General features: G+C 53.8%; 2 protein-coding genes and 1 long non-coding RNA gene across 5 annotated transcripts in view; 1 reads left to right on the top strand and 2 right to left on the bottom strand.

Annotated features, from left to right (window-relative positions):
* Positions 1-35: 35 nt before the first annotated feature.
* On the bottom strand, positions 36-8,013 carry DDX39A (DExD-box helicase 39A). 3 transcript variants are annotated; one of them, XM_004277418.3, is made up of 11 exons: positions 7,880-8,013; positions 4,042-4,253; positions 3,781-3,908; positions 2,843-2,935; positions 2,304-2,487; positions 1,479-1,597; positions 1,014-1,145; positions 816-925; positions 568-712; positions 283-430; positions 36-187 (listed from the first exon to the last, which is right to left on the bottom strand). In XM_004277418.3, exons 2-11 carry the CDS (start codon positions 4,247-4,249, stop codon positions 171-173), a joined length of 1,284 nt encoding a protein of 427 aa, XP_004277466.1. In that variant the 5' UTR covers positions 4,250-4,253; positions 7,880-8,013; the 3' UTR covers positions 36-170. The 3 variants fall into 3 exon arrangements, with proteins under 3 accessions (XP_004277466.1, XP_033257115.1, XP_033257116.1); XM_033401224.2 differs by having other exon boundaries at positions 7,827-7,985; XM_033401225.2 differs by lacking the exon at positions 7,880-8,013 and adding an exon at positions 5,948-6,334.
* A 2,644-nt stretch (positions 8,014-10,657) lies between these two features.
* LOC125963830 (uncharacterized) lies at positions 10,658-11,715 on the bottom strand. The gene is made up of 2 exons (XR_007476254.1): positions 11,477-11,715; positions 10,658-11,143 (listed from the first exon to the last, which is right to left on the bottom strand). It is a non-coding gene; the product is annotated as an uncharacterized LOC125963830 (long non-coding RNA).
* A 4,839-nt stretch (positions 11,716-16,554) lies between these two features.
* The window catches only part of PKN1 (protein kinase N1), a 23,569-nt gene continuing 20,945 nt past the window's right edge, over positions 16,555-19,178 (top strand). Inside the window, exon 1 of the mRNA XM_004277417.4 lies at positions 16,555-16,776. Coding sequence (XP_004277465.1) covers positions 16,756-16,776 — 21 coding nt within the window. The 5' untranslated portion in view covers positions 16,555-16,755. The remainder of the gene's footprint in view (positions 16,777-19,178) is intronic.

Here is a 19,178-nt window from a genome sequence, read left to right as displayed (position 1 = left end):
AGAGCTGACAGAAACAGACAGGGTGGGAGCCAGGCTTCCATAATAAAAATTTATTCTTACACAAATCTACAGCTTTTAAACAGTAAAAAGAAAGGCCCACTGTCACCTAGGAAGAGGACTTGAAGCAACATGTGGGAAGCAGGGAGGCTCCAGGACATCCGGGCACATGGTTACCGGCTCTGCTCAACTGTAGGACACACACAGGGAAGGTCAGTGAGGAGGGGGCGGGGGGAAGAAAGGGCCCCACCGCCGTGGCCCCCCAGCCCCGTCTGAGCCACTTACTGTATGTGGAGATGTCTATTTCTTCTGGAAGCTCTGCCACATTCACTTCAAACCGGTCCTGGACATCATTGAGGATTTTGGCATCATTCTCATCAGACACGAAAGTAATGGCCAGGCCTTTGGTACCAAAGCGACCCGCACGGGCCACCTGCAGGGAGACAGGAGCAGGGGTCAGGCCACAAGACACAAGCTGGGGATCTGAGAACAAGCAGGGAGAGGTCCTCATCCAACACCAATCCTGGGAAGGGGGCACCAGGGAGGGGACACCTCTGGGGGGCCACTCACGCGGTGGAGGTAGGTGTCTGAGTCCTCGGGCATGTCATAATTGAAGACAATGTTGACACGCTCAATGTCCATTCCTCGGCCAAACAGATTGGTGGCCACCAGGATCCGCCGCTGGAAGTCCTTAAACTGCTGATAACGTGACAGGCTGGGCGCAGGAGGAACAAGGGGCGGCCATCAGATACAGGGATCCTGGGCGGCGTTCCCCTCCAAGGGGCCTGCCTGGGGCTCTGAGGGCGGCATGCACTCACCGCTCCTCCTGGGCCATGCCCCTGTGGATGGCAATGGCTGGGAAGTTCTGCTCCACGAGGAGCTGGGCCAAGGCCATGCAGCGCTGCACCGACTTCACAAATATCACCACCTGTGAGGGAGGGGGCGGCAGTCAGGGCCAGAATCCCTCCCAAAGGCTTAGAGCCCCAGGACAGGCCCCAGGAGTGTGGAAGCATCACCTGGTTAAACTCCAACACATCCAGGAGGTCAAAGAGCTTGCGGTTCTTCTCACTGTCCTTAAGTTTGACGTAGTACTGCTGCAGCCCATGCAGCGTGAGCTTGGTTTCGTCGTCCACAAACACCTCCATGGGCTGTGCCGGAAGGAGAGGAGGAAGGGGCAGGCAGGGCTTACTTCTGGGCATCCTGCCTGCCGAGAACTTTCCAGGAGCGACTCCTTTGCTGCAATGCTTCCAGAGAGCCTGCTGTACCCCAGTAAATACTCCTCTCTCAGCAGCTGCATCTAAGGTCTGGTCTGGCTCTAGTGTAAACCAAGCTCTCAGCTCCCAGTGTGACAAGCGAGGAAGAGAACTCCGCTGCCTCCCAGCATTCGTGTGCCGTGAGGGCAGTGTGGGAGTGGGGGAGCAGCAAGGGCCTGGACTCTAGGAGGCCAAAGCTACTGCACCGAGGTCTCGGCCTCTACTCACGTCTTGCATGAACTTCCTGCAGACGGGCCGGATCTCCTTGCTCAGGGTGGCGCTGAACATCATGCACTGCTTCTCGTGGGGTGTCAGGCGGAAGATCTCCTGCACGTCCCGCCGCATGTCTGGGTGGGGAGGGCAAGAAACAGGTGGGCGTGAGCGCCTGCCAGACCACGACCCCCACCCGAGACCAGATCCAGCCCCTCCCAACCTGTGCCAGGGAGCCGTTGGCACCATGACGAGGGCGGTGTGAGCGAGGACTGGCTGGAGGGGAGAGTCCCAGGTGCCTGAAGGCCTGGACTCGGAGTGAGCACAGGCGCGGGAGGAGCGGCAATCCACTTACACGCTGCCAGAGCGGAGCAGCCGTGCCAGCGCGCCTCGAGCCACGCTTCAGGGAGGGGAGCCTGAGGCAGAGACAGCCGCTGGGGTGAGAGCTGCAGCCGCCTCCCAGGACACAAGCCCCATCTCCCACCGGCCCTGTCAGGGCTCACTGAGGGCAGGCAGGGGCCTAGAACTAACCCAACAGGCAGCGAGGCCACGGTACTCTGAGGGCTAACGTGGACATATGCCTGGACACGGCTCATGTGGGGTGCCATGGTCCCACTCAAGCTTCAGCTCAGAAGCAGCAGGTCACTCTGCCGACACCAGAACTCGCCCTAAAATCGCTTACAGGAGACCTGAGTGCTGGCCACCCACGGGATCCCACTTCAGGGAAACCTCCGGCCTGCCCTGTCAGGACCCGCCTAGCTCTGACATCTCGGGGGCTGCGAGGGCGAGGAGGGTGCGGCTGCGTGGGCCTCCACAGCCCCCAGACCCAGCGAGGACACTCACCCAACTGCTCCAGCATCTTGTCGCACTCGTCCAACACGAAGTGCTTCACATTCTTCAGGTTGAGGCTCCTGTTCCGCACAAGCGCCAGGATCCGGCCCGGCGTCCCCACCACGACATGGGGACAGTTCTTCTTCAACACCTCCTCGTCCTTCTTGATGGACAGGCCCCCGAAGAACACAGACACCTATGCAGGCGGAAAGCTCCTTTCACCATCTGGCGGCCGAAAGCTCACCCCCCCACTCCGTGCCTATGGCCACTCAGCTAACAGCCCGCCAGCAGCCCCCCAGCAGGCCTGGTGCCTGGAGACAGTGGAGGCCTGAGTCTGGCCCCAGCTTCACCGAAAAGCAGCCCCAGGGCTGGGACCGGCACAGGCCTCTGGGGGCCATGCATAATTCATCAAGCTTTTAAGGAGCAGAAACCACCACAAACCTCAAAGGCAGCCGCTGCAGCCAAGCCTGGTTAATGCTGGCTGGGCTAGAGCCGAGGCCAGCAAGGCTGCAGAGGACCACATGGCACCCAACCTGGCCTGAGGGGCTCACCTTGACGCTGGGCATGTATTTGGAGAAGCGCTCATACTCCTTGCTGATCTGGAAGGCCAGCTCTCGAGTGTGGCACATAACCAGGACCGTCACCTGTGGGGCCGGTCAGGGAGAGACACTCAAGACAGTCCCCTAAGTCCCCCCCCGGCCAGAGCCCACGCCGGTGCTCATCCCTTGGCGGCCCCCAGCCCTTGGGCCATTGGAAGGCGCAGTCCAGATGCCTCCATCTTCTCACAGCCCGCTCATTCTCTGTGTCTTCTCACAGCTACGCAGCTGTGACTCCCTACGCCAGGTCCTGCACTGAGGCCTCAGTAAGAGTTAGATCCAGCCTAGCTGGTGACACGCCCCACGCTAACAGCTTCCTGAGCCTGCCCTCGGGCTGGCCTGTGACCACCAAGGGGAAGGCTGCCCCTGCCTCTTGGCCCACAACACCAAGCACTGAGACCACACCATGGCCTTGAACAAAATCCTCCTCTCCTTGACCATCCAGCCTAAGGTGGGTAACAAGGGCCCATGCACCTATACGCAGCCCAAGGATGTGTGCCCCAGCATGTCAAGAATGAACACCAGCATGCACCTCAATTATCCCCCAAAACAGGGGACTACAATGTTCACGACATGAGAAGTACAGCTATGGCCTGTCAGCAATAACAACAGGAACAAAACCGTATTCAGTGTAAGCCCACCTTCGTAAGCGTGTACGATCTAGAAGAGCACATATGGAACGAGCAGCCGTCTTGCTGGATGGCCAAATTGTGGGCACTTTTTAGTTTTTTCTCTTGGCTTGTCGTCTTTGGGGCGATTTTGTTACAACTGAGTACTGTGTTTAATTTTAAAAGTCCAGAAAGAGGATGCAGGAACAGGGATTTTTAAAAAGAGGAGCCATGACTCCTGCTGCCTCAGGTAGCTTGGGCCTAGGAAGGAGGGTTCCCACCCACCTGTCCGTTGACGGGCTCAATCTGCTGCAGGGTGGCCAACACAAAAACCGCTGTCTTGCCCATCCCTGACTTGGCCTGGCACAGGATGTCCATGCCCAGGATGGCTTGTGGAATACACTCGTGCTGGACTGAGGGGGAGAGAGCATATGAGCTATCAGAAACCAGATGTTCCCTCTGTGCAGGCCCCTCACCGGGTGGCTGAGGGGACCACACTGAGGCGGTCAGAGGCAGGCCTCGGCGGGAAGGACCAGGGAGGCATACCCTCGGATGGATGCTCGAAGCCACAGTCCACTATGGCCCTCAGGAGCTCAGGCTTCAGCAGAAAGTCCCGGAAGCCAGAGCTGTGGATGGAAACGTAAGAACCCTTGACATCTTTCTTGGGAGCAGTTGGAGCGCTCTCTGGAGGAGCCTGGGGCTCTTCATCTTCCTCATAATCCAGAAGCTCGTTTTCCACATCCTGTTCCGCCATGGTGCTGAGAACAGAGGAGGGAGGGAAGGGCTGAGGGAAGCAACTAAGGTGACTGATGCATGCAGGTAAACCCACCCAGCGTGGGAGAAGAGGGAGATGGCTGCACAGAAGCTGCAGGCTGTTGACACAGGTCCGAGAGGGGCGAGGTGCTGGCGTCAGCTCTTGTGAGCTGGCACAGAAAGCCACCCAGCCACTGAAGTCAAGACCGGACATCGTTCTCCGACCCCTCTTTAGCTCACGCCCGACACTGACAACAACAGCAGGTCCCACCACTCCATGTGTGCAGCACCTCCCAGCTTCTGCCTGTTGTGGCCACATCTCCACCATGCCCCGCCAAGCCACCTCACCTCTCCCTGCGCCCTGCCAGCGACGCCCACACGTGCACCCACACCCTCCGCCTCCAAGGGCTTCCCACTGCTCTAAGCGAACCCCCAGTTCCTCTCCGCCCGCAACCCTCCCCACTGGCCCCTGCCCACCTCACTCCACGCCACCCCTTTCAAACCACCCCCAGCTTTATCGGGCTGCTGATACTCATCGAGCCCCTACTCCAGCTCAGGCCGCCCACCCCCACCCCTGGGAACACACTGCTGCACTGCTTCCAGGTCTCTGCACAAATGCCTCCTTCTCAGCATCAAGGTCAAGGCCTCAGACCAGCTAGCTTCAAGGAGTCCCCTCCCCTTCACTCCCCAAGGACCCCACCCCCACCCCGCTTTCCCACTCCCGACCTGGATATGTGGCTGCCAGGATGCTGGAGAGACAGGAGCTTGTGAGGAAGCAGTGTCTGCCCAGGCCCAGCTACTCCTGCTATTTGTGGTCTGCACAGGGGAACAATTAAGTGCTCTCATGGAAAGACCTCCCGTTGGGCCCAGAGCCAATAAGAATACAGCTGAGATGGTAAATGGAATTAATAAAAAGCACGCTCACCGCCTGGCTTCGTTTAATCCAATACATACAGAGCGCCTACTGGGTGCAGGCTGCAAGGGACCCAAACATGAAAATACTGCCTTACTCCTCCCTGCTGCAACCCAGCCTCCAGACTAGGGGCTGGAAGTACTAAAGCAGTCCCTCTTCTTCCTGAGCTGGATGCTGAGCGTCCCGGGCCCAATTTCTGGCCCTTCTGCCACTCATTCTCTGTGACCATCAGCCCCGGCGCTTTAACCACCTCTGTGCAGCCTCCCAAACTGTGTCTCTATGGAGACACAGACTCCATACTCAGTTACCTAGCTGCCTCTTTCACCTCTCCCCCTGGGAATTGAGCCCTGTTTCCCCCATCTCAAAAAAGGCAATTCCATTCTCTAAACTGTTGTCTTTTCCCTCTCTCTCTCCCTGTTCTATCAGCCAACAAATCCTGCCAGGTCAATCAGACCACTTCTCACCCCTGCTACCTTGCCAGTCTCAGGCTGCCATCTTTCTTTTTAGATTAGAATAGCTTTATGGAGATACTCACATGCCATACAAGGCACCAATTAAAAGGTACAATTCAATGGTTTCTTGTACAGTCATATAGATGCGCAATCCCTGCCACTATCAGCTTTAGCACACATTTCCTCAAAAAGACGACATCCTTTAGCTACCATCCTATGCCACCAACTCCCTTTGGCAACCACTAATCTATTTTCTTCTTACGAATTTGCCTATTTTGGACACTTCATGTAATGGAATTATACAACACGTGATGGTTTGACTTCTTTCACTCACATGTTTTCAAGATTCGTCTACATTGTAGCCGTGTATCAGTACATAATTCCTTTTCATGGTTGGATAATATTCCTTTGTACTGCGATACCAGTTATTTTATCCATTGTCAGCTGATGGACATTTGGGCACCATCATCTCTTGCCTGGATTATGCCAATAGCCTCCTTGTTGGTCGGTCTCCCTGCTTTCCATCCCCGACTCCCCCTTCCATGCCCCTCAGCAGCTGGAGGGAGCTTATAAAAGCTAAGTCAGAAAACGTCACTCCTCTGCTCAAAACCCTCTACAGGTTCACGCTGCGTTCAGAATAAAACAGTCCTCACCACAGCCTACCAAGCCCCACACAACCTGACTCCCTTTACACTCAGACCTTATCTCCCCCATCACCCTCACTCACTGGCCTTGCTGCTGCGCCTCAAACATGCCTCAGCGCCTTTGCACTTGCTGTTCCCACTTCTTTCAGACCTCTGTTGCTCCAAAAAGGCCTGTTGGCCCGACTAAAAAAGAACCCCCTCCAGTCATGTCAGTCCAGCACCTAGTACAGGGCCTGACATACATTGTGTAAGCACTCAACAGCAATGGCTGAATGAATGGATTTAGAATCAGGGCCTCAAAGCAGAGTTTAGGGGCTAAAGTTAAGCATGTATCCTTATCTGATTCTTGAAAGAAGCAATCTGATACCAACACTGGCAAAGACAGGAAGGAGTCAGTCCCCAGGCATCAGAGAGAAGAACAGGAGCCAGCAAAGGCCAGTCCAGAAACCACCAGACCCTTTCAGGGAATGGAAAGCACTGGCTGCTTGAAGTAGAGGCAGAAGACAGAGCTGGAAGAGCTGGTTAAGCCCAGGGCATTCATACTTAATTTGCTAAACAATGAAGAATCGCTGACTAAGCTTTTGAGTTGTGACTCAATCAGGATTTGCCCAAGAACAAGTGACTCCAGAGAAGATGGAGTCGGGTAAGAGACCAGCAGCAAGGAAAACCAGACACCCAATTAACTACAGTGGTGGCATTGTTAAGTAGGGGAAAAGATGGTGGAACACCCTACAGGGTGGGACCACCCCCTGGGAGAAGCTCAGACAGAAAAGAGCCAGAGTCATCTACTCTGGGCTTCAAATCTGGGAGTAGATGGTGTATTAAAAAAAAAAAAAAAAATTAGGAATTCAAACAAAGTCTTTTTGTTTTGATGGGGAGACAAATTTGCGGACAGACTAAGTTTGATATACAAAATTTTCTAGACTAAGTGACTAGACAGGATCTAAAGCTCAAAACAAATTAGATCAGGAAAGGATCTGGCGGTGTTTGTTCCACCCAGAGAGGGTGGCCGAGACAGCTGAGGCCCCAAGAGTTGATGAACTTGAATGCTGACACCAGAATAAGTAACAACTCTGACTCGCACGCGTACCCTTTCACCCTGAAGTGCTCCCAGCGAGAAATTCTACCTAAGAGTTTGTTCCTTACTGAACATCTTTTTTGCCCGAAATCTCTGGAACCACGAATCCACCCCCTAAACGCGAGAGTGGGGGAGGGGAGAGTCTCTCGAACTCGGAGAAGACCGTCAGGTCTACAAGCTCCGGCTTCTCCCACCGCGGCCCCACACCCCGGCGTCGCCCCCTGACGCCCTCCCCGAATCGCATCGGGGCTCCTCGAACAGGCAGACCTCCCCCAGAATCGGGCTCAGCCCGCGGGCGGCCATGACAGCCTCTGCCAGAAGCGGTCTCCACACCCAGCGCGCCAAAGGCCGGCCCGCCCCTTGCGCGTGCGTCCCAGCACCCAACGGCCGCCAACGCGCGCGCCGGACACCAAAGCCGCCCCGCCTCCCCTCGTCTCGCGCCCAGTCTTCGTCCTTCCCTCAACCCCTGGCGTCTCCCATCGCCCGCTCACCCGCAGGTCCGACGTCTCCACACCGCGGGCCCGCACCTGGGCCCGCCGCTCACCTGATTCCTCGTTCACCTCCGCGTGCTGCGAGGACCGCCACCCGACTCCTGTTACCGGTCGCGCGCCTTGACACAAGCTATCGCGTTTCCTGTCTCGTGGGTCCGACTGCGGCTCGGCTCACTGGACCGCTCGCTTTTCATTCAAAAGAGACGGAAGCGATGATTGGATCCTGCGGGAGACGTCTGGAAGCTATTGGTGGAGAGTGGAAAGAGGGCGTGCCTCATGACTCGGATTCATTGGTCAACCTGAAAGTTGGCGCCCGAGTGGGCTGATTGAGGCGGGCGTCTGCCAGCGCGCAGTCTTGTAATCGAGGTTGTGACCTCGGTAGGTGCCGCCATATTTTGTACGGGCAACTGAAGCCTGGATGTGGGCCCGGGGTGAGCGTCTCGCCCTTATGAAATATGGCTTCTACGCTTTGCTCAGAACTTGGTGTTCGAAGTGGATGTGCATCCGCGAACTCCTGGTCCCGCAGAGTGGAGGCTCTGAAAGGGTTCTGAGAAAGCTTGGGAGCTTGGAATGACTCCAGCGTGGAGAGGACATTTAGCACCAGCAGTGGGAAAGGGGCCCCTCAGGGCGTGGGAGTGAGAGAAATGGTCCTAGGACACAATTCCCGTTTGCTGAGAGTCATTTCCTGGGTCAGACACTGTGCCAGTGACCATGCAGGTTCAGGCCAAAAAACCAAAACCAGATGTTTTCGTCATAAAACTTTTTTGTTGTTGTTAATTTTACTTTTCCTTGTATTAAATTTCCCCAACCTTTTTCTCCCCGCCCACCCAGTACTTTACTGAGTTGAGCTAAAGTGTATTGTAAAAGGAACGGGTCCATGAGTTTTGATGATTGATACCCGAGTGACAATTGCCTGGTGAAGATAAGGAACATTTCCGTCACCCCAGAAAGTTCTGTTGTGTCCCTCTGAAGTCAACCACACCCCTTTCCTCCTGCCCCCACCAGGCAACCGGTATTTCTATCACTATAGTTTTGTCTGTTCTTGAATTTCATATAAATGGAATCATGCAGTAGATTGTCTTTTGTGTCTGGCTTCTTTTGCTCAACAAAATGTTTTGAGATTTTCCACATCGCTGCACATAGCAATATTCCTTCTTTTTCATTCCCGAGTACTATTCCACTGTGTGGCTATACCAATATAGCTGGTATAGTTTCTCCACTCACCTATAGATGGACGTTTGTTTTTTCCCAGTGTTTGGCCATTATTAATAAAGCTTGTACAAGTATTTTTGTGAACACAAATTTACTTCTCTAGGGGAAATACCTAGGAATGGAATGGTGGGTGGAAGATCATGTGGGTGTTCAGCTTCAGTAGATCTTGATAGTTTTCCTGAGTGGTTGTTCCACTTTACACTCTCACTAGCACCCTGTGAAACTTCCAATTACTCCCAGTTCTTGCCCATACCTCAGTCTTTTCTCAGCTGTTAGGATTGGGGGATTTGTGGGGGGGGGGGACAAGGAGGGAAAGTAAGTAGGACAAACTCAATAAGCCTGCTCCAGCATTCCAGTCTCCCTAAGCCCCTGACACAATTAAATCTTCCTCCACAGTTTTCCAAAGAGGTTAAAGCATTTCATTTTCATTTAGTATAAGCTATCTCAGGGCCCATGTTCTAGACAAATTCAGAGCTAAAGTCATCAGAGGTATGTAACTTCAGCCAAAAAGCCCAATGAAGAGAAAGCAGTCAATCCAGAGGGAGGCTTTACATAATATAAGGTAAATATTGTATGTACAATAATAATTACATCCTAACACTTATAGAGCACTTCCTGTGTACCCAACAGGGCCAGGATGAGGTTGACGCATGCAAAATTTAAGGGGGCACCAGGGACTTCCCGGGTGGCACGGTGGTTAAGAATCCACCTGCCAGTGCAGGGGACACGGGTTCAAGCCCTGGTCCGGGAAGATCCCACATGCCAGGGATCAATTAAGCCCATGCGCCACAACTACTGAGCCCACGTGCCACAACTACTGAAGCCCCCGCACCTAGAGCCTGTGCTCTGCAGCAAGAGAAGCCACCGCAATGCGAAGCCCATGCACCGCAACCAAGAGTAGCCCCTGCTCACCGCAACTAGAGAAAGCCTGCGTACAGCAACAAAGACCCAACGCAGCCAAAAATAAAGTAAATAAGTAAATTTTTTAAAGGGGGGGGCACCAAATGCCAAACCAAACAAAAAGAACCCAAAAAACTCAGTCATCAAGATAAATTATATTTGAATGGACTATTTTAAAATCAAAATTAATTTTTAAAATCTATGATGAACAAAATATCAACATTTTAAATAAACACAGGGTCAGTAACAGTGCTGCGTGAAGCCGAGCCATATTGGCACCTGAGGCAAAAGGAAACGATCAGATCTACTGATCCTGTCTTTCTTTGGATTTTCTGCATTATTTTGAGTTTTTAAAAATTGTGCTAGGACTTCCCTGGTAGCGCAGTGGTTAAGAATCTGCCTGCCAATGCAAGGGACATGGGTTCGAGCCCTGGTCCGGGAAGATCCCACATGCCGCGGAGCAAATAAGCCCCTATGCCACAACTACTGAGCCTGTGCTCTAGAGCCCGTGAGCCACAACTACTGAGCCCGCGTGCCACAACTACTGAAGCCCGCATGCCTGGAGCCTGTGCTCTGCAGCGAGAGAAGCCACCGCAATGAGAAGCCCATGGACGGCAACCAAGAGTAGCCCCTGCTCGCTGCGACTAGAGAATGCCCGTGTGCAGCAACGAAGACCCAACACAACCTAAAATAAATAAATAAATACATTAAAAAAAAAATTGTGCTAAAACGTGTATCTTGAATTTAGGGGTGCCCCCTTAAATTCTGTGTCTGAGGCAAGTGCTTCCCCTCCTCACCCCAGTCCCTGTCCTGGTTGTTCAGCCTTGTTCTAAGAAATCTAAATATATGAACAGACTAATCACCACCTGGAGCAGATGAGGTGCGTGTATTAGCACATCCATTGTCCATATCCATTGTCGGGTGGTTAACAGGAGCTCCAGAGAGGATTAATCTCAGTCCCAAAGTCACACAGCTGGCAGGGATTCAAGGCCAGGCCATCTCTCATCATTAGACATGGCCAAAACCTCTACAGGTGGAGATAGAGGCCAAAGCCAGGTAAGTTGGAAGCCTGGAGAAAACCAGTCCCCAGGGACAGAGGAGGTGCTCCAGGAAAGCAGGTGGGAGGTGAGCTTGGAGTAATTAGATCATCTGAGATGATGCAGGAGGAGGAGGAGACCGAAGCTAGTTGAGTCCAGTAAAGAAGTCTGAAAAAAAAAAAAAAAAAAGAAGTCTGGAAAAACAGGAAAAAAAAAAAAAAGCCCAGCACACCCACCATCCATGCAGCCATGGGCGGGGCAGGGGGGCGGGTTTCTATGCTTCAAAACAAACACACAACAAACAATTACAAAAAACACAAGAAACAAAAAAACCCACAAACTTTAAATCCAGAAAAGATCAGAGCCTGCTAAAGTACTTCCACCACCCAAGATGAACAAATAGTAACATTTGTCACATTGGCTTGATTCACTTCAGAATTATTTTAAGATACAGAAAATTTGAAAACACCCACCCAAATGGCTAAAAAGGAAAAGACTCACAGTATTGAGGCTGGAGGAGAGGCTGTGGAGAAACCAGAATTCTCACTGCTAGCAGGCTTGTAAAATGAGAAAACCACTTTGGAAAACGATTTGGCAGTTTGTGATAAGGTTAAGCAGGGTATCTCAACCCCAGCACTCTTGACGTTTGGGCTGGATCCTTCTTTGTGGTGGGAGCCATCCTGTGCATTATGGGATGTTTAGCATCTTTGGCCTCTCAATGCCAGTAGCACCCACGCCTCAGTGTCTCCAAACCAAAAATGCCTCCTGACGTTGGTAATGTCCCCGCCCCTGGCGGGGGAGGGGATCATCCCAGATCAGACCCATTGGATTGAACAGGCACCTATGTCATGACTAAGCAGTCCTCCTCGGTATAGACTTAACAATCAATGAAACCCTTTTTGTCCACAAAAATATACGAACAGTGAACATTCTCTATGCATAAGAGCTCCAAACTGGAAACAACCGAAATGTCCGTCAACAAACGAATGGATAAAGAAACTGTGCTCCATCCACACCATGGAATAACACTAGAAATAGAAAGGAATAAACTATCGATATACACAACATTATGGATGCATACCAAAAACATCCTATTCTTTGCAAACATACTAAAAATCACTGCACTGTACATTTAAAAAGGGTGAATTTTATGGTGTGTGAATTTCATTCTAATAGAAAACAAAACAAATGTAATGAGTGAAAGAGTCTAGACATTTAAAAAATTTTTAAATGATTCCATTAGGTATGAAATTCGAGAACAGGCAAAATTAGTCTACGGTGATAGAATCTACATGAGGAGGTTGCTTGGGAAAGAATACAAGCAAAACTTATGCAGCAGGCGAGTGGCCTGGGTGGCGCCACAGGGGTGTGTATGTATGTACAAATTCACGGAGCTGCACACCAAAAGATTTGTGTGCTTTACCATATGTAAGTTATACCTCGAGCAAAATGAAAGACATAACACCTTACTGTTAAAGTGGAAGTCACTTCTGTTCACTTCCCTCACTCCACTCCCCTCCCCCACTACAGAAACATCCTCAATAAAAATAATGATACTGAACAATTACTGAACGCCTATTCTGTGCTTTACAAGAATTCATTCATTTAGGCTCCCCAGCAACCTATGAGGTAGGCGCCACTATTATCATCCCCTTTTACAGATGAAGAAACTGAGGCACAGAGCAGTGAAGTAACTTGCTCAGGGTCTCACTGTTCATAGGCAGTGGTGTCAGGAATTGAACCCAGATAGCCTGGCGGGCCTCAGCCAGGATGCCAGGCATACTACAAGCCCGCTACTCTGAACATTCCACAAACTTAATACACAGTTTCACTTTCTGGTTTTTAGTAATTGATATAAACAATATCAAACTGTATCATTTTTTTAAACTTGCTTTTTTATCCCCCCCCTCCCAGCCCCCCCACCCCCCACACACATGGTGTTTTTGAGTTTAGCCTTGTTGATACATTTAGTTCTTCTGGTGTCAGATGAATCTACTCCCATTTCTTTTCTCTGGCCTTGACTGGTGGAGACTTGGTTTGCAAAGAACCTTATCTTCTGAGAGATAACCCTCACTCAGTTCCTCCCCTTCTAAGAATCCACCAGTGGTTCCCACAGTCCTCAGGGTCAAGTCTGAATTCCACTCCCACCATCTGCAACATCTGGAGCCTTCCCTCTACTCCAGGTTCATCAGCAGTAAAAAAAAAAAAAAAAAATCCAGCCATGCTTTATGATACCTGGTTTGTTCACCCATCTATTCATCCAGCAGCTATTTTTTGAGTACCCTGTTCTAGGAGCCAGGGACCCAACAGTGAACAAGACAATGATCCCTGCCCTCTGGGAGCTGACATCTTCCTGGTGAAGTCAGACAAGAAAGAAAACAGTAAAGTCAAATTTATTAAAATTTGCAAGGAGGAAAAATCAAACTATGTGAGGAATAGAGTTTGCTAGGGATGGGGTGGGCCTTGTTTTAGGTGGAGATGCAGTCAGGGAAAACTCCTCTAAGAAGGTGACATTTAAGTAAAGATGGAAATAAAGTGAGGAAGATAGAATGCCAAGATGAGAAGGAAAAGTACTGCAGGCAGTGAGAACAGCCAGAGCAAAGGCCCTGTGGTAGGAATCAGCATGTGTGAGGAGCAGTAAGGAGGTCATGCAGCCAGAGTGTGAGTGAGGGGATTGGGGTGGCAGATGTAGGCAGAGGAAGTAGGACATGCTGAGTTCTACCTCACCCACCTCTAGGCCTTTGCCCTGACTGTTTCTTCCACCAGACACCCTTTTCCTCTTTTTTTTTTTGCGGTACGCCGGCCTCACACTGCTGTGGCCTCTGCCGCCGCGGAGCACAGGCTCCGGACGCGCAGGCTCAGCGGCCGTGGCTCACGGGCCCAGCCGCTCCGCGGCATGTGGGATCTTCCTGGACCGGGGCACGAACCCGTGTACCCTGCATCGGCAGGCGGACTCTCAACCACTGCGCCACCAGGGAAGCCCTTCCTCTTTAACTATTTTGTAATTTCCTAATTTGTCCCTTAGTGCCAGCCGTTCTGCCTCCTCTATAGTGGGGCACCTATGTCCTCAAGGCATTCACTGGACTGGGATACCTTTCTCCTGACAGCTCACAGTGTATGCATTCACTCATTCCACAAAGACTGAGCGAGCTTAGGCCAGTTACTGGGAAATTTCAGAGAGGAGTGATATTTAAAATAAATAAAACAGAGCCATGGACCAGAGATGACAGGGCATGGAGGTGCTCTGGGAAGCAGAGGAGGTGACATTTAAACAGAGATCTAAATGATCAGAAGAGGCCAGCCTTGGGGAGATGTGAGGGAAGGGCATTAAAGACCAGGGAACAGCCAGTGCAAAGGCCCTGTGGTTGGAAATAAGGTGAGAATATTTGAGGAACACAGAGAAGGCCAGTTTTGCTAGATGGGGATGAGGAGAGTGGCGGGGGATGCAGCTGGACAGGTGGGCAGAGGCCTGACAGGACCATCCTGTAGGCCAGGTGAGGAGTGGTGTTTTTCCTAAGAGCTCCAGAGAGCCAGAAACAGGTTTTCCAGCAGGCAGAGCTCTGGGGGTGGGTGTGATTTAGGGTTTCCAAGGCCCCAGAGAGGATTGGAGAGAGGCCAGAGGAGCTACAGGGCGGTGCTGGTGCAGTTATCATATTTGGCTGAGATTATACAATAAGTCCTTGGTCTCCCTGTTTCAAGCCCAGAGTGCGACTCTGTTTCCAGTGCTACCAAAGTCCCCAGTGGGTGCTGATAAATATTCACTGAGTAAATGAATGCCGGAAGCTTGGAGAGAGAATTTGGCAGGGTTCCCCAGCTCCATCCGGGGAGGCAGCCTGGAAACCTGGCAGGCAGCAGAGGGCCCATCCTTGGATAAGGTGACCCAGTTCCTGGGCTGGCTCTCAGTCTTGCTTTGCCCCCTCATCCCCATCTGTAAAATGGGTGGGCTGGAGAATTAGAGGAAGACAGGGCAAGGACTATAAACATCCTGACTTTATAATTGGGGTGAGGGGCTTCTCTCTGAGCCTCAGTTTCCTCATATTTAAATCAAGAGAAAAAGAACTAGCTCAAAGGTTTCTTTAATTCAGTGGATGAATATTTGAGGAACTGCCAGGAAGCAGGTGTAGCTGGAGGGAGGGAGCAAGGGAAAGAGGTGGGAGAAGAGGAGAGAGGGAAGGTGAAGGGGGCAGATCGTGCAGGGCCTTGTGGGCTGCGGGTAAGACTTTGGCTTTTACTCTGAGGAAAGTGGGAGCCAAAGAGGGATCTAGGCAGAGGAGGGACATGACCTGACTCAGGTGTTCCTAGGAGTCCTTGGGGTGTTGTGGGGAAAAGAGACTACGAGGTCGAGGGAAGAGCCGAAAGACCTGGGAGGAGGTGACAGCACTGGTCCAGGCGAACGATGATGAAGACTGGACCCGGTGCAGATAGTGGAAGGGTGAGAAGTGGGTGGATTCTGGATTGGTATAATTTCTCCTCCTCCTCCTTCTCGTTCTTTCTCTGTTAACCACCACCAACAACAACCAGCCCCAAAGAGTCGCCCAAAGGAAAAAGGGAGAAAGAAAACATCCCGCCCCGGCCTCTGGGACGGTGCAAACCACTCACAGCTGTGGGTAACCAAGGTACCCGCAGCCCTCCACGCTCTGGCGGGTCCCAGGAGGGCGCCAATGAGGCGGCGCTGCCAGGGAACGCTCCCCGCCCCGCGCCCCAGGGACCGCGGCTTGGCCCAGTCACCGGATTTGAAAGGGAGTGCGGGGTCGGCCACGAGCCCGCCTGCGTGCTACAGAGACTCCGGAGACCCTGAGAAGCTCCTCAAAGGTCTCCACCTTCTGCCTCCGATAGGGCAGTAGTGTGCATTGTGGAGCGCCACCTGCATGCAGCAGCCCCGAAGAAGAGGCGGGCCCCCATTTTACAGCAGGGAAAACTGAGGACTCAGCGGCCACAGGGCCCGCAGCGAGTCCGTGACGGATTTAGGGTTCAAATCCCTTTTCATAACAACATAGCAAAAACACTAAAAATCACAGCAGCTAAACTTTATTGAGCTGTGTGTTCACAGCACTTGGCATGTATTGTCTCATTTAATTTTGCCAACACCTAAGGGGTGGGTAGGTAAATCCTTCCCGTTTTACAGATGAGGGGCTTTTAGGGCTTGGGGACTCCCCCAAGGCAGGCGGGGATTTGAACACAAGTCTGCTCAGAGCTTGTCTCCAGCCTATGGGGAAGCTCCGGTGCCTTAGAATGACGGACCGTTCCAAGAGGCCTAAAATTGCAAACACAGGCGGGGATGAATTGGTTTTGTTTTTTGAGAGATCCCGGGAGGCCCAAAGGCCTCCACAGCTCCCCGCTTTAACGTGGCTCACTCTTTTCTTCGGGTTCCTGCGCGCTCAAACGGAGCACCCGTGGGCAGAAGGAGGATTCAGAAAGAGAAAAAGGCTGGGGAAGAGGACGACGCGCTCTCGGCCGGGGAGGGGGGCGTCCGGCAGGCAGGACCCCGCAGCCCCGGGGGCCGCCGGGAGCCGCACCCCCTCGGCCCCGCCCCCTCCTCGGGCGCCGACCTAAGCGGTCACGTGACCGAGCCAAGCGGCAGCTGGGGCCGGAGGGCGAGGCGCACGGACACGGCGGCCAGGCCAGGCGGGGCTAGAGCCGAGCAGGCCGGAGAGGGCCGTGCGCCCGGCGCGGGGGGGTCGCGCCGCGCCCGCCCCCTCCCCGCCCCGCGTGGGGCGTACGCACGCTCCTCTCACCGCCCCTCTCTCCGCGCGGGGACCCCTGGCGGACGGCGCGTGGACATGGCCAGCGATGCTTTGCAGGTAGGCGCACCTGCGTCCTCAGCCCCCTGGCGGCCAGCCGGCGCCGGGGACCCCCGCCCGCGCGCTGCCGGAGCCCCCGGGATCGGGGCGGCCAGGGCGGGTCCCCCGCTCCCCCGAGCACTGGGCGCCCCCTCCCTGGGCCGGCACCGTGGAGCCAGCACAGTCCCCTTCTCGGCTGGTGGAGGTACGCACAAGGGGGGAGCGGGGAGGTCCTGAAGCACCCCCAAGCTCCGCCCTTCCCCAAGAATTAGAGGGGGCGCGGCGGAGGCTAGAATTCAGGTGTCTGTGGCTGGCTGTGCATCCCGGTGCCTGTCGACCCTGCCACTCGTTCTCCCTCCCAGCGTTCGGTTCCGGGCAGGTGCAGCTCCACCTGAGCAGGTGCCTGGCGCGGTGCCCCGGGAAGGGAGGAGGCCGCCCGGCCCGTTCCTCTCCCCCGCACAACAAAGCTCCAGCCGCCCCCACCTCCAGACTGAGCTTTACGATGGTCCCGACGCCACCCAGATTGTCACCTGTTGCCGGAAGTGCCAGAGTCACCTCATTAGGTCGGGGGATGGGGGACCCACACGGCCACCCGGCTGCCAGGTGGAACCTTATCCCAGGTGGGGAGTGTCCATGTCAACAGACTGGGGATTCTCTTATACCTGGAATCCCACCTGGGCATGGGCTGGGTCACCCCACAACACACACACACACACACACACACACACACACACACACACACACACGCAGAGGCACAGCTGACTGACACCAACCTGCCGCCCAGCCAGGTTCTTCCTGTGCCACCTTGTGGACATCACAGCCCTGGACCCACCTTCCCTATTTGTGGCTAGCAGGCATGGGCTGGGTCACCCCACAACACACACACACACACACACACACACACACACACACACACACACACGCAGAGGCACAGCTGACTGACACCAACCTGCCGCCCAGCCAGGTTCTTCCTGTGCCACCTTGTGGACATCACAGCCCTGGACCCACCTTCCCTATTTGTGGCTAGCAGGGCCAGGGTGACTTCTGACACTTCTTTCGTTCAGTGACCCAAATCTGAGACATGTCCTGTACCTCTGGTGCCCCCATTAGCACCTCATCATCCCTCCGTCGTCCTGTGGTTGCTGTGTAACTGGGTTCTCGTCTCCTTCTGCACCTGCCCCCACATCCCCTTTGTGTCTGTCCCATGACCCCCATCCCCCATCCCAGTCCTGCTGATGGCCTGCCAGCCTTGCCGAGGAGCTGGGCGTATCTGGTGTTGCCGATCACACAAGGTCAGACCTTGGGGGCTGGGGAGGGCTGGGGTCTCTGCCTCTACACCTCAGCCCTGGGAGGGCTGTGTAGGAATCCCCTGGCGCATGCATGCGCTTGGCGTGTAGCAAACATGGCCTGGACGGAGGCAGTGATTCCTGGAACGAGGCTGGACCTGTGCCCTGGTCCCCTTTCCCATCTCCTTCCTGCTCTCTTCCCCTGTCCTGGTCATTCCTTTCTCGTGGCTGCTTGGGTCTGCTAAACTGTCCCTCTGTCTGTCCCAGTGTGTGCCTGTCCGTTCTGTGTCCAGCAAACGGATGTCCTGTCCAGATTCCGGAAACGCCCAAAGCATTGAAATCTCCGGACATGTGGTCTAGGTCCCTGGCCACTCTGGGAAGAGGGGAATTCTGGAAGATGGACCCTCTGGACCTGGGGTCTCCTGCTTCATGGTGGGAGTTGGGGGAGCAGGGATTCTCCAAGGCCAGGCCAGGCTCCTGATTCATGGGTTCATCATGCTGGCCCTCAGGTGACCCCTGCCCTAGGTAGGAGTGAGTCACCCAAGAGAGGAGAACCCAGGAGGGCGGGCCTCCCTCCCTCCCTGCTCTGCATATTCTCAGGCCTCAGCTGCTGGAGGAGGTGGGGCTGAGGGAGCCTGCCTGGACTTCCCTCATTTGACCTGGCCCTGCTCCTGGCTGTACCCCTGCTCTGCCTGCTGGGGATAGGGTGGGGCTGGGTGGCAGGTGGGGCCTGGTTGGTAGCAGGTGGTATTAGGTGAGCCTGGGTTTAAATTCCAGAGCTGTCACTTCCTAACAGTGTGTCCTAGGCCCCGTGCCTTTCCCTCTCTGAGCCTTGGTTCTGCCGTCAAAAAAATGTAGCTGGAGGGTTTTCATGGTGGGGAAAGACGTAGACCAGGCCAGCACCTTGCAGGTGGGGCTGCTGTGAAGTCCTTCCTGGGTCACGGTCAGCAGCTCAGCGTGTGCATCTGTGTCCTTTAATCCAGGGTTTCTAAGCCTCAGCACTATTGACATTTGGGGCTGAATGATTCTTTGAGATGGAGGCTGTCGTGTGTACTGTAGAATGTTGAGCAGCACCCATGGACTCGACCCAGTAGATGCGAGTAGCACCCCCAGTTGTGACAACCAACCAAAAATGTC

Source organism: Orcinus orca, chromosome 3 (assembly GCF_937001465.1).
Source record: "Orcinus orca chromosome 3, mOrcOrc1.1, whole genome shotgun sequence".
Lineage (NCBI taxonomy): Eukaryota > Metazoa > Chordata > Mammalia > Artiodactyla > Delphinidae > Orcinus > Orcinus orca.
The sequence above is the reverse complement of the archived record's forward strand: the minus strand, read 5'-3'. Positions and strand labels throughout refer to the sequence as shown.

Excerpts from the sequence above, each read along its gene's own strand:
- DDX39A (XM_004277418.3), bottom strand. The coding sequence starts at position 4,249 with ATGGCGGAACAGGATGTGGAAAACGAGCTTCTGGATTATGAGGAAGAT. Across the intron at positions 2,936-3,780 it reads TTGAGCCCGTCAACGGACAG|GTGACGGTCCTGGTTATGTG; the intron begins GTGGGTGGGAAC and ends CCGGCCCCACAG. Across the intron at positions 2,488-2,842 it reads AATACATGCCCAGCGTCAAG|GTGTCTGTGTTCTTCGGGGG; the intron begins GTGAGCCCCTCA and ends CCGCCTGCATAG.